The sequence below is a fragment of the Homarus americanus genome, unplaced genomic scaffold (assembly GCF_018991925.1).
Source record: "Homarus americanus isolate GMGI-L3 unplaced genomic scaffold, GMGI_Hamer_2.0 scaffold17608, whole genome shotgun sequence".
NCBI lineage: Eukaryota > Metazoa > Arthropoda > Malacostraca > Decapoda > Nephropidae > Homarus > Homarus americanus.
In genome coordinates, this window is record NW_024752095.1 from 140541 (window position 1) to 155379 (window position 14839).

A 14839-nucleotide genomic window follows, 5' to 3' on the forward strand; every position below is an offset into this window, starting at 1 on the left:
TTTCGAAACTATCTTAAACTCTCATTTTCTCTGTCACCTTGAACGCCATTCTCTTTTGTCAGATCACCAGTATGGCTTTCGCCAGGCGAGATCTACTGGTATCTGCTCTCCTGTTGCACCCATCTTTGGTCATCCTCTCTTAGGGATTATGGGGAAACTTTCGTCGTGGCCCTCGACATCTCCAAAGTATTTGACAGGGTGTGGCACAAGTCTTTGCTTTCTAAGCTTCCCTCTTATGGTTTCTCTCCCCCACCTTGTTCTCCAATTTCTAGCTTCCTTGAGAACCGATCCATGGCAGTTGTTGTCGAGTGATCGATCTCTCGCTCTTTCTCTACTAATAGTAGTGTCCCACAGGGTTCTGTTCTTTCACCTACTCTCTTCCTTCTTTTTATCAACGATTTACTTCATACTACGACGAATTCTATCCATTCTTACGCTGATGATTCTACTCTTTACTCTTCTCCACATTTTCCCCTTCTCCCTAATTTTCATAACTAGATCTGTTTCTAGAGCTGATATCATTACATCTATCAATGCGGATCAGTGTGCAGCATCTTCGAATGGGGAGGTACAAACTTGGTTAAATTCAATAGTAATAAAACTCAGTATTTACCAATTACACTTTCCACCAATCACATTCAGGACGCAATCATTCTGCCAAGTTCAAAAATAGATATGCTAGGCCTCACCATTTCCTCTAATATGTCTTGGAAGCCGCATAGCCTCAACATTGCTAAAGCTGCTTCCCGAAAGCTGGGAATGCTGTACAGATGCCGTAGCTACTTCACTCCTGAGCAGTTGTTTCAAGTATATATGGGGCTCATTAGTCTTAACTTGGAGTACTGCTCTCATATCGGGGGTGGCTCTTCTTCTGTCCAATTGTTAGATAGGGTGGAATCAAAGGCATTTCATCTTATTAACCCTCTTCCTTTAGTTGATAATCTCTCTTCCCCTTCTCTTCGCCGCAATGCTGCTTCAGTTCTCTCTCTTTTACAGGTACTTTAACTGGCAATGTTCGGTGGATTTGGCACCCTGTGTACCACCGGCAAGGCCGTGCGCTCGTAACACTCGTCTTGCCCGCGGTGCCCACCGTTTCTCTGTGGATGTCGGTCACACTAGAATAACCCGTTATAGTACACCCTTCTTTCCTCACACAGCCAAACTGTGGACAGCTCTGCCTTCTTCTGTTTCCATACTCATACAATCTGTCTCACTTCAAAAAGCTGGTTTTCCGGCATCTTTGTGGTGTAGATTAATATAATTTTTATCTTTTCTATTTTTAATTTCTTTCTATTCTCATCCCCCCCCCCCAGGCCCGTTGTGGGTCGATGACCTGTGCCAGGTGGGCTATTACCCGTAAAAAAAAAAAACATTATCTGAGACATAAATATCTCTTCTCTGTACTCCAAGCTCTTAATGTGCTGTTTGGGGGAACAAAGATGCTTCTTTCCTTGATGTCACCTTTTACATTAGTCCATGAGCCAGATACGTTTGTCGGTACCAAAAAGGACATAGTGTCTTTTATGATTTGTTGGTTTGTTGGTTAGTTTGATGTCTCTGGAGGTCAGAAATATGTGAAAGCAGTCTGGATCACACAGCTTTCAGTATGTTATCATCAATTTTAGGTATTAATCTCCAAAACGCTAATCACTACTCATATAGAAATGTATCTAAGTCACTCTTTTTTTACCTTTCACCAAACATTGAGTATTAAAGTTAGAGTTCTGGTTTTTACACTCCACTTAGCTTAGGTCTACACCCCTCTACTACAACAAACTACAAAATTATAACCTATATTGTTCCTGTCAAATACACCCTTGAAGTTTGAGAGACTAATATGCTATTTTTGCCAGTTTATTTTTAATGATATTTCCTCTTTTTATTTATATACAGGCCCTCTCTCTTACGTTGGGCCCTAGTTATGTGTTATGCAAGAGATTATTATGTCAATAATGTCAAAGATAATAGTTTGAAGGGCAATCAAAATACAAAGTTTAGGAATTATTTTCTTACAATATGGAATGGTAAAATAAAAAATTCTCCATTATACAAAACTGACAACATATTATATGTGGATACTTATATGTTTATCAAGAATGTCTGAGTAGTCTGCTATTATCTACGGCTGTGTAAACTTTGCAGAAGCCTGACAATTTCCAATACTTCTGTTTAAATTAATCTAGGTCATTAATTTCTAATACTTAATAGGACTGTTAATACCCATACTCTGATACCCATCATCCATATCATTTACAGACACAACATGGTTCACATCTTTACAAAATGCCTGATTTTCACAATTACTCACTGAACACATATCTGTACACTTCAGGCCGTTTGAAATGCAAACACAGGATGGCATTCTAGAAGACCTAGAACATGTGCAGGCCACCAAATCTGGGAGTGCCTAGGGTGCTGACTTTCCATCCACCCAGTCAACTGTGAACTCCTCTTCTATATCCACCTTTTCCACCTTTCAGCCTCTTCCCACTGGGTCAAATGTCTGGGGATCTCTCTCCAGTCTTCTCCTCCAAAGGGCAGCCTGAGTGTTTGGCCCTCTCTATATGCTTGTGTAAACAGCCTTTGCAAGGTGTCAACTGATAGCTTTCTGTTTCTCCTTTCCTTGAACAAAATATGTGGTGTCTCAGTTCATTGATCAATCTGGTTCAGGATTTAAATGAATATAGGAAGCAGGTGAACTCCTCTAGTCCCTCGCTCCCCAACCACCATGTTTTTTCCATGTCTTCTATAATGAGGTCATTTAGCTGTTCCCCATGAGGCAAGCAGTATATTTTCTTAAATTAATTCATGCAATGTTGACGAAGTTACAAGCCAGTTATAATATTAACAAAAGTTACCTGGGGTAATTTTCCATTGAAAAGATTCTACCTAGTGGCTGTGGCCTGTGGGAAATAATTAAGATATGAGCAGCATGACGTCATGCGCCTTCACGAATAGTTAAAATATGACTGGGAAGCCGTGGGGGACGTTTGGCTCCTGATTTAAATACGGGAATAAATATTAAAATAGTTGCTAGCCTTTCTCTTAAGAAATAAAGTAGCATCAGTGGAAAATTATGAGATTCAATCAGAAGGATGTTAAGTAGTTTCTGGGATGGATGCGAGGCCGTGTACTGTAAAGCACAAGGGTTCACTCTTTTCTCTTGACTGTTGGGTACAGACGTGCTCGCCTGTGCTCTTGGATATGTCCCACATACTCACAACTCTTGTGAGCGAAATTTACGTTACTCACAAGTAAGTTAAGTTCAATTGCGTACAGTGAGTGGATAGGGATGGGGGTTGGCGGAGGAATATGGGCCAGTGTTTAGTGGCGGTGGTGGTGGTGGTGGTACTTGTTGCAGTGGCGCGGCGGTGAGGGAAGCTGCCCAGCGGATAATTATTACAGGTGACCTGGAGTGGATCTAATAGGCAGGTCGATGACCTGATTGACCAGCTGGTTGCACCCTGATTACCCGGGTTTTGTCTACAGGCACAAACGTGGGTGAGCCGACGAGATCAGTCGCCTAGCCCCCACTGGCTAGGTTGTAGGGGCTCCAACTACATAACCTTAATTTTACCTTGCAAGCTGGCTGAGAGGAGGTGACCTGAGGGAACTCATCCCATTCTGGCAGGAGTCACGTACCGTGACCTGACGCACTGAGGCAGGATTATTTTTGTCGTTCTCACTTTCAATTAACGTTAACGGGAATCAACAGCCCCTGTATGCAACTGATTGAATTTATCTTGTGTAGTTTAAGTTTGCCGGTTTATTGGATATTGAAATCTCATGGTACTGTTAAGTAAAGTAAGAACTGAAGTCACAATTGTCTTCAAAGAGTAACTGCTGATTCTCTATTAAGTAACTTCCATTTTCATAAACTATGGGTGTAGGTGGGCTACTTAACCGAGTCCTGGTGTTGGGTCAACGGCCCGTCGTAGTTGATCATACACTCTACACTCAGCGGTGTTAAGGCCAACAATTTGATACTATGCCTGTGGTGTTATTGACTTTAATGGTGTAGACGTATGGTGTTCACAGCTTGGCTAGTGTTGCTGTGCACTGTTATGGGTATGGTGGAGGAAACAACCATGATTTAATGAGTACAGGAGTACTTTATGCAAAATTAGCTAGTGAGCCGTCCTCTTGACAAGTCATGTGTGTGTGTGTGTGTGTGTGTGCGCGCGCGCACACATAGGGTGGTGTAATGCGTCTAGTGTGGCATCATTATGTTAGTGTTAAAGTGCTTCTTGCTCCCTCTCGCTTTCAGCTACAGACGCTGGCTAGTATATATATATATATATATATATATATATATATATATATATATATATATATATATATATATATATATATATAGGGAAAATGGAAACAACGGGCTCCTCATTGTGGATTTACATATATATATATATATATATATATATATATATATATATATATATACACTAGCAGGGATACTGGGGTACACTCGATGAAAAAAGCATCTGTGAACAGTTAGGGCAAAACAGTCTCACACTACAGACGATGGATATTGCAAAATGCCAGTAAGACATCTCCTTTTCTATCCATAGTAAATATTTGTATTATATACACATAATATGGTTCATGTTGGCTGTGACATTGTGGCAAAGGTGTGTTGATCATTTAGGAAATCACAGGACCTAATGTGCACAGATACTTTTTGGTTCCTGTGTACACAGCGATATTCGGGTGTGTTTTTGGCGAAGTAATATACAGAAAGTGTACCAAATATTAGCGGAGTCGACCCCAGATTACACCATCAATTTTATAACCATACCATATTGTACTTTCTCATTTTAAAAAGGAGTTAAGGCCATAAAATATAGACACACAAAAAAGATAACCTGTAGTCGTGCACAGGTGGGCCCACCTCCAGGTGAGCTTTCTCGGGGCTGATTATATAAACATACCGCATTTCAAATCTTTATCTTAAAACCGTGGACGTGCATAGCGAAGACACAGAAAAATAAATATGCTTTTAATGAGGGGATCCACCTTTAGGGTTGGGGGCCGACCACTGAGGCTGAGTCCCCCAAATTCCACTTTCATAACATTTCTAGGGGAGCCACGACACGTAACTCAGTGTTATGATCCTTTAAAGTTTATACAATGACTATTCCTCGTAGCTTAAGAGATGAACATACACCTAACTGGTTGAGTTACGCTACAGCCTCCCAGATCAATATATTACGAGGACAAATGAAAACAAATCAGGAATACAATTTCCACTTATGACTAATTAAGTTGCTCGTGGCTCACAAAATGAAATCAATCAGACGTGAAAATGTTAGTTCAGGTCACTAAATTTAATCATGAGACGCAGACCTTAAATGACGGGAGGGCGGGGAGGAGTCACTTGTGTGAGGGACGCTTCTCCTGCCACTCTGACTGCAGTCGCCACCATGAACACCGCCGCCACCGTGACTGCTGCCGCAACCATACTCATAGCCGCCATAGGCATGACCGCCGGTGCCACCAACATGACCGCCGGTGCCACCAACATGACCACCGGTGCCACCAACTCATCTTCTTGTCTCAAAGTTTGCGATATGATAGTAAGTGCTTCACCACATTATTGTTTTCTTGAACAGTGTTGATGTTAAGTGCCCACTGCCTGGCTACAATACAGTATTAAAGTGTTTATGTTAACTAATCTATGCCTCGCTTTATTTTTGTAATAAAGTGCTTTGACTGTGTTACCCGCGTCACTGCTCTCTGGTAACAAGGTGCGTTGATTGCAAGGCTACTAAACGTTTCCCTGTTGAAACGATTGGTCGCCGTCACCAGTGGTTGATTTCCGTCACTTCCATCCAGGCTGACCGGTTCCCCTCATCTCCGGTCGATTCCCTGCCATCTACTTGACGATTCCTCTAACCTAACCAAACCTTACCTAACTTAACCTAACCTAACCAAACGTATCTTGAGGTGATGGGGGTGAATCCAGGAAAAAAGTCACAGAAAAAGTCACAAAAATAAGTCACAGAAAAAAGTCACTAGAAATATGTCACAGAAGAAAGTCACAAAAATATGTCACAGAAATAAGTCACAGAAAAAAGTCACAAGAAATAAGTCACAGAAAAAAGTCACAAGAAATATATCACAGAAAAAAGTAACTTAACGTAAACTAACCTAACCTAACTTAACCTAACCTAACCTAACTTTACCTAACGTAACCTAACGTAACCTAACATATTTGTAATGCTATCATATGTAAATTGTGTTGTCAATGTTTACAAGTCATGTCATATCAGTTAATAAGTGACAAACTATTATTTCTGTTTTGTTACTTTAACCTTAAATGATATTTAAGTAAAATGTGACTTTTTTCCTGAGATTTTTTTCCTATGACTTTTTTCCTGAGATTTTTTCCCTATGACTTTTTTCCTAGCTAAAATTGTGACCTATTTCTGTTCACCAATGGGGTACCAGTCAACCTGGCTGGTGCTGACGGGTAATCGACTATTGGTGCTGGGGAAACGATCAGCTCCCGATTGCAAGTGTTAGTTTATCATTGTTCTCTACCAACAAGTACGTTGACTGCAAGTGTTATAGTTTTAATGGATGTCACAAAATGACAGTTTAAATTCGGCGATATCATCGTTAACATTATAGTGAAAGAAAACATTGCTGTTAGAATTCGGATAAATACGGCAGTTTTAATTATTGCTAATTACAATCGTAATGTATATATATACAATACTATATTCTCAAGTATTATTAACATCCTTGAGGAACAAGTGTTACTTATATTAGGACAAATATCTTCCAGTTGTCCCTCTCTAGCATCATTCATTTAAAGAGTATTATGGTCTAGGTACTAATGTGTTCATCCACTTATACTCAACAGCACTTTCCGCGCCTGACTATAGAAGACACCACAAGACCTTACACGGTCCACGGGCCCATTTATGAAGTACTGAAAATATTAACAAGTAAACTCAATACGTGGTAAGACCCAGTTTAAGTCCTCATTAATGTTCACAACTCTCCACACGCTCATTATATGCTTATAATGTTAAGTTGTGACATGTATGGTATGGTCTGTTGGAATACCCTCTTGTATCATTGGTTGTTTAAAAAAGAATTAATTAAAATGTGTAGATATTCCACTTAAACGGCAAAAAACCCTTGTGATATAAAAATGGCATTATCTTTTATGTAGTGTGTGATACTGTAGTGTGTGGTACTGTAGTGTGTGATACTGTTGTGTGTGGTACTGTAGTGTGTGGTACTGTAGAGTTATCTTACTGTAGTGTGCGGTACTGTAGTGTGTGGTACTGTAGTGTGTGGTACTGTAGAGTTATCTTACTGTAGTGTGCGGTACTGTTGTGTGTGGTACTATAGTGTGTGGTACTGTAGAGTTATCTTACTGTAGTGTGCGGTACTGTAGTGTGCGGTACTGTAGTTTGTGGTACTATAGTGTGTGATACTGTAGTGTGTGGGGTAGTGTAGTGGTGTCTTACTGTAGTGTGTGGTACTGTAGTGTGTGGTACTGTAGTGTGTGGTACTGTAGTGTTGTGTAGCGTGTGGTACTGTAGTGTTGTGTGGTATTATAGTGTGATAAGTGTGTGTGGGGTAGTGTAGTAGTGTCTTACTGTGTGTGTGGTACTGTGTGTGGTACTGTAGTGTGTGGTACTGTAGTGTTGTAGCTGTAGCGTGTGGTACTGTAGTGTGTGGTACTGTAGTGTGTGGTACTGTAGTGTTGCCTTACTGTAGTGTGTGGTACTTTAGTGTATGGTCCTATAGTGTGGTACTGTAGTGTGGTACTGTAGTGTACTGTAGTGTGTGGTACTGTAGTGTTGTCTTACTGTAGTGTGTGGTTCTGTAGTGTTGTCTTACTGTAGTATGTGGTACTGTAGTGTTGTACTGTAGTGTGTGGTACTGTAGTGTGTGGTACGTAGTGTGTGTGGCGTGTGTGTGGTACTGTAGTGTGTGGTGTCTTGTAAGTTGTGGTACTGTGTGTGTGGTACTGTAGTGTTGTCTTACTGTAGTGTGTGGTACTGTAGTGTGTGTAGTGTTGTCTTACTGTAGTGTGTGGTACTGTAGTGTTGTGGTACTGTAGTGTGTGGTACTGTAGTGTGTGGTACTGTAGTGTTGTAGTACTGTAGCGTGTGGTACTGTAGTGTTGTGGTATTATAGTGTGTGATACTGTAGTGTGTGGGGTAGTGTAGTAGTGTCTTACTGTAGTGTTTGGTACTGTAGTGTGTAGTACTGCAGTGTTGTCTTACTGTAGTGTGTGGTACTGTAGTGTTGTCTTACTGTCGTGTGTGGTACTGTAGTGTGTGGTTCTGTAGTTTTGTCTTACTGTAATGTGTGGTACTGTAGTGTTGTCTTACTTTACTAAGTGGTACTGTAGTGTGTGGTTCTGTTGTTTTGTCTTATTTTAATGTGTGGTACTGTAGTGTCGGGGTACTGTAGTGTGTGGTACTGTATTGTCGTGGTACTGTAGTGTGTGGTACTGTGGTGTTGTCTTACTGTAGTGTATGGTACTGTAGTGTTGTGGTACCGTAGTGTGTGGTACTGTAGTGTGTGTGATATTGTAGTGTGTGGTTATGTAGTGTGTAGTACTGTAGTATTGTCTTACTGTAGTGTGTGGTACTGTAGTGTTGTGGTACTGTAGTGCGTCGTACTGCAGTGTGTGTGATACTGTAGTGTGTGATACTGTAGTGTGTAGTACTGTAGTGTGTAGTACTGTAGTGTGTAGTACCGTAGTGTGTGGTACTGTAGTGTTGTCTTACTGTACTGTGTGGTACTGTAGTTTTGTCTTACTGTACTGAGTGGTACTGTAGTGTGTGGTACTACAGTGTATGGTACTGTAGTGTTGTCTTACTGTAGTAGGTGGGACTGTAGTGTTGTGGTACTGTAGTGTGTGGTACTGTTGTGTTGTCTTACTGTACAGTGTGGTACTGAAGTGTGTGGTACCGTAGTGTTGTCTTACTGTAGTGTGTGGTACTATAGTGTTGTGGTACTGTAGTGTTGTGGTACTGCAGTGTTGTCATACTGTAGTGTGTGGTACTATAGTGTTGTGGTACTGTAGTGTTGTGGTACTGCAGTGTTGTCTTACTGTAGTGTGTGGTACTGTAGTGTTATCTTACTCTTGTGTGTGGTAATGTAGTGTGTGGCACTGCAGTGTTGTCATACTGTAGTATGTGGTACTGTAGTGTTGTGGTCCTCTAGTGTGTGGTTCTGTAGTATTGTCTTACTGTAGTGTTGTCTTACCGTACTGTGTAGTACTGTAGTGCATAGTACTGTAGTGTGTGGTACTGTAGTGTTGTCTTACTGTAGTGTGTGGTACTGTAGTGTTGTTTTACGGTACTGTGTAGCACTGTGCTGTAGTACTGTAGTATTGTGGTACTGTAGTGTTGTCTTACTGTAGTGTTGTCTTACCGTACTGTGTAGTACTGTAGTGTATAGTACTGTAGTGTGTGGTACTATAGTGTTGTGGTACTGTAGTATTGTGGTACTGTAGTGTTGTCTTACTGTAGTGTGTAGTACTGTAGTGTGTGGCACTGCAGTGTTGTCATACTGTAGTGTGTGGTACTTTAGTGTTGTCGTACTGTAGTGTGTGATAATGTAGAGTTGTCTTACTGTAAGGGGTGGTACTGTAGTGTTGTCTTACTGTAATATGTGGTACTGTAGTGTTGTCTTACTGTAGTGTGTGGTACTGTAGTGTTGTCTTACTGTAGTATGTGGTACTGTAGTGTGGTACTGTAGTGTGTGGTACTGTAGTGTTGTCTTACTGTTGTGTGTGGTACTGTAGTGTTGTCTTACTGTAGTGTGTGGTACTGTAGTGTGTGGTTTCTGTAGTTTTGTCTTATTGAAATGTGTGGTACTGTAGGTTCGCGGTACTGTAGTGTGTGGTACTGTAGTGTCGTGGTACTGTAGTGTGTGGTACTGTGGTGTTGTCTTACTGTAGTGTTTGGTACTGTAGTGTGTGTGATACTGTAGTGTGTGGTTATGTTGTGTGTAGTACTGCAGTGTTGTCTTACTGTAGTGTGTGGTACTGTAGTGTGTGGTACTGTAGTGTGTGGTTCTGTAGTTTTGTCTTATTAAAATGTGTGGCACTGTAGTGTATTGGTATTGAAGTGTGTAGTACTGTAGTATTGTCTTACTGTAGTGTGTGGTACTGTAGTGTTGTGGTACTGTAGTGTGTAGTACTGTAGTGTGCAGTACTATAGTGTGTGGTACTGTAGTGTGTGGTACTGTAGTGCTGTCTTACTGTACTGAGTGGTACTGTAGTGTGTGGTACTACAATGTATGGTACTGTAGTGTTGTCTTACTGTAGTGGGTGGTACTATAGTGTTGTGGTAATGTAGTGATGTGTTACTGTAGTGTTGTCTTACTGTAGTGTTGTCTTACTGTAGTGTGTGGTACTGTAGTGTTGTCTTACTGTACAGTGTGGTACTGAAGTGTGTGGTACCGTAGTGTTGTCTTACTGTAGTGTGTGGTACTATAGTGTTGTGGTACTGTAGTGATGTGTTACTGTAGAGGTGGTCTTACTGTAGTGTTGTCTTACTGTAGTGTGTGGTACTGTAGTGTTGTCTTACTGTAGTGTTTGGTACCGTAGTGTTATCTTATTCTTGTGTGTGGAAATGTAGTGTGTGTGGTACTGTAGTGTTGTCTTACTGTAGTGTGTGGTACTGTAGTGTTGTCATACTGTAGTAGTGTGGTACTGTAGTTTGTGGTACTGTAGTGTTGTCTTACTGTAGTTATGTCTTACTGTAGTGTGTGGTACTGCAGTGTTGTCTTACTGTAGTGTGTGGTACTGTAGTGTTGTCTTACTGTAGTGTGTAGTACTGTAGTGTTGTCTTACTGTAGTGTGTATTATTGTCGTGTTGTCTTACTGTAGTGTGTGGTTCTGTAGTGTTTGGTACTGTAGTGTGTGGTACTGTAGTGTGTAGTACTGTAGTGTTGTCTTACTGTAGTGTGTAGTACTGTAGTGTGTAGTACTGTAGTGTGGTACTGTAGTTTTGTCTTACTGTAGTGTGTGGTACTGTAGTGTGTAGTACTGCAGTGTGTGGTACTGTAGTGTGGTACTGTAGTGTTGTCTTACTGTAGTGTGTGTGATACTGTAGTGTTGTCTTACTGTAGTGTGTGGTACTGTAGTGTGTGGTACTGTAGTGTTGTCTTGCTGTTGTGTTGTTTACTGTAGTGTGTGAGTACTGTAGTGTGTAGTACTGTAGTGTTGTCTTACTGTAGTGTGTAGTACTGTAGTGTGTAGTACTTGTAGTGTTGTCTTACTGTAGTGTTGTTCACGGTGTAGTACTGTGATGTTGTCTTACTGTAGTGTTGTCTTACTGTAGTGTGTAGTACTGTAGTGTGTGGTACTGTTGTGTTGTTTACTGTGTGTGTAGTACTGTAGTGTGGCACTGTGTGTGTAGTACTGTAGTGTGTAGTATCGTGTAGTACTGTAGTGTAGTACTGTAGTGTTGTCTTACTGTAGTGTGTAGTACTGTAGTGTAGTACTGTAGTGTGTAGTACTGTAGTGTAGTACTGTAGTGTGTAGTACTGTAGTGTAGTACTGTAGTGTTGTCTTACTTTAGTGTGTAGTACTGTAGTGTGTAGTACTGTGGTGTGTACTATAGTGTGTAGTACTGTAGTGTGTGGTACTGTGTGTGTGGTACTGTAGTGTTGTTTACTGTAGTGTGTAGTACTGTGATGTTGTCTTACTGTAGTGTGTAGTACTGTAGTGTTGTCTTACTGTAGTGTGTAGTACTGTAGTGTGTGGTATGTTGTGTTGTTCACTGTAGTGTGTAGTACTGTAGTGTGTAGTACTGTAGTGTGTAGTACTGTAGTGTGTAGTACTGTAGTGTGTAGTACTGTAGTGTGTGGTACTGTGTGTACTGTAGTGCTGTTTACTGTACTGTGTGGTACTGTAGTTTTGTCTTGTTGTACTGAGTGGTACTAGTGTGGTACTGTAGTGTGTGGTACTGTAGTGTTGTCTACTGTAGTGTGTGGTACTGTAGTGTGTGGTACTGTTGTGTTGTCTTACTGTAGTGTGTAGTACTGTAGTGTGTAGTACTGTAGTGTGTAGTACTGTAGTGTGTAGTACTTGTAGTGTGTAGTACTGTAGTGTGTAGTACTGTAGTGTGTAGTACTGTAGTGTTGTCCTACTGTAGTGTGGTAGTACTGTGATGTTGTCTTACTGTAGTGTTGTCTTACTGTAGTGTGTAGTACTGTAGTGTGTGGTACTGTTGTGTTGTCTTACTGTAGTACTGTAGTGTGTAGTACTGTAGTAGTACTGTAGTGTGTAGTACTGTAGTGTGTAGTACTGTAGTGTGGACAGTGTTGTTTTACTGTAGGTGTGTAGTACTGTAGTGTGTAGTACTGTAGTGTGTGTGTACTGGTGTGTAGTACTGTAGTTGTCTTACTGTAGTGTTGTTCTTACTGTAGTGTGTAGTACTGTAGTGTAGTACTGTAGTGTGTAGTACTGTAGTGTTGTCTTACTGTAGTGTTGTTCACTGTAGTGTGTAGTACTGTAGTGTGTAGTACTGTAGTGTGTAGTACTGTAGTGTTGTCTTACTGTAGTGTTGTTCTTACTGTAGTGTGTGAGTTTGTAGTGTGTGTAGTACTGTAGTGTGTAGTACTGTAGTGTTGTCTTACTGTAGTGTTGTCTCATTTCTTAGTGTTGTTTACTGTAGTGTGTGGTACTGTAGTGTTGTCTTACTGTATTGTGTAGTACTGTAGTGTGTGGTACTGTAGTGTGTGGTACTGTAGTGTTGTCTTACTGTAGTGTGGTACTGTAGTGTTGTCTTACTGTAGTGTGTAGTGCACTGTAGTGTTGTCTTACTGTAGTGTGTAGTACTGTAGTGTGTCTTACTGTAGTGTAGTACTGTAGTTTTGTCTTACTGTAGTGTGTGTGTACTGTAGTGGTACTGAGTGTGTCTTACTGTAGTGTGTGGTAGTGTTGTCTACTGTAGTGTGTGAGTACTGTGTGTGTTTACTGTAGGTACGTAGTGTGTGGTACTGTAGTGTTGTCTTACTGTAGTGTGTAGTACTGTAGTGTTGTTTACTGTGGTGTGGTACTGTAGTGTGTGGTACTGTAGTGTTGTCTTACTGTGTGTGGTACTGTAGTGTTGTTTACTGTAGTGTGTAGTACTGTAGTGTGTGTTTACTGTAGTGTGTAGTACTGTAGTTTTTTTTCTTTAGTGTGTAGTACTGGTGTTGTTCACTGTAGTGTAGTACTGTAGTGTTGTTTACTGTAGTGTGTGTAGTACTGTAGTGTGGATTGTAGTGTTGTCTTACTATAGTGTGTATACTGTAGTTTGTGCACTGTAGTGTTGTCTTACTGTAGTGTTGTCTACTATAGTGTGTGTGGTACTGTATGTGTGTGGACGTGGTCTTACTGTAGTGTGTGGTACTGTAGTGTGGTACTGTAGTTTGTGGTACTGTAGTGTTGTCCAAGTGTTGTCTTACTATAGTGTGTGGTACTGTAGGTGGTACTGTAGTGGTACTGTAGTGTGGTACTGTAGTGTTGTTCACTGTAGTGTGTAGAGGGGGTACTGTAGTGTTGTTCTAGTGTGGTACTGTGGTGTGGTGTACTGTAGTGTTGTCTTACTGTGTTGTCTTACTATAGTGTGTGGTACTGTAGTGTGTGGTACTGTAGTGTTGTCTTACTGTAGTGTGTGGTTCTGTAGTTTGCACTGTAGTGTGGTACTGTAGTGTGTTGTGGTGTGCAGTACTGTAGTGTTGTCTTACTGTGTGTGTAGTACTGTAGTTTGGTACTGTAGTGTTGTCTTACTGTAGTGTGTAGTACTGTGTGTGTAGTACTGTGTGGTATTAATGTAGTGTTGTCTTACTGTAGTGTTGTCTACTAGTGGTACTGTAGTGTGTGGTACTGTAGTGTTGTCTTACTGTAGTGTGTGGTTCTGTAGTGTTTGGTACTGTAGTGTGTGTGGTACTGTAGTGTAGTACTGTAGTGTTGTCTTACTGTGTGTGTAGTACTGTAGTGTGTAGTACTGTAGTGTGTGGCAACTGTCTTAACCCTATAGGCAGAAGAAGATATTATTGAGCTGAGAAACCCTTACCCAATAAAAGATTAAGGCATCACAGTTGACAACGTGTCCAGGAGTCTTGCCAGGTCTCCAACACTAGGATGGGTATACACAGGGGCGTATTGATCTGTTGTTTTGGGAAGTCTATAATTTGTAGCTCAGTTAATTACAGAATCCTGGCGGGTTGAGGTGATGATTTTATATATATATATATATATATATATATATATATATATATATATATATATATATATATACAGTGTATATATATATATTTTTTTTCCTACAACAGCTACGAGTGGGTGTTCTCAGACTTAGTCACTGCAGGATTCCAGCAGCCTAATGGTACTTGGCTAGGCGTTATGCTATCTTATCCGCCAGGTGAGTCTGTTTTGTTGTAAGGCAAACAATGGTAAGTCATCACTAATTATCCTATTCGTGTGTTTCTAGTTCGTTATATTGCTCAGCGATTGTTTCTGTGAATATTTCTCAACATTGTTTATTGATAGAGTTGATTATACTGAGATGGTTCAATTTTGTTGCATTTCCAGCCTTCACCTCAACTGGTATTAAATAATATCCATTTGTCGAGTGTGATATATCGGGTTCTTCATTTCCTATGAATCATCTGCGATTTCACACTGTCGACTTCAGTATACCATATTCATGGAGTTCTGTGATTGCATACCAGAGTCCAGTAATTGAGCAGATCTCGCTGGTTTTGTGAAACCTACAACTTTTGTGAGTTTAATAGTTTTACGTTGTGATAAACTAAATAAGTATAATGGTATAATTAACACATCATAAGCCTCTTTGTCCCTTACCTT

At 40.6% G+C, this 14839-nt stretch overlaps 1 protein-coding gene across 1 annotated transcript; it reads left to right on the plus strand.

Moving 5' to 3' along the window:
* Nucleotides 1-4954: 4954 nt before the first annotated feature.
* On the plus strand, nucleotides 4955-14393 carry LOC121854945 (the record flags this gene model as incomplete). The annotated part of the gene is made up of 3 exons (XM_042349751.1): nucleotides 4955-5573; nucleotides 6866-6966; nucleotides 14305-14393. Coding segments are annotated over exons 1-3 (415 nt in total), but the record flags the coding sequence as incomplete, so codon positions are not given.
* Nucleotides 14394-14839: the final 446 nt, after the last annotated feature.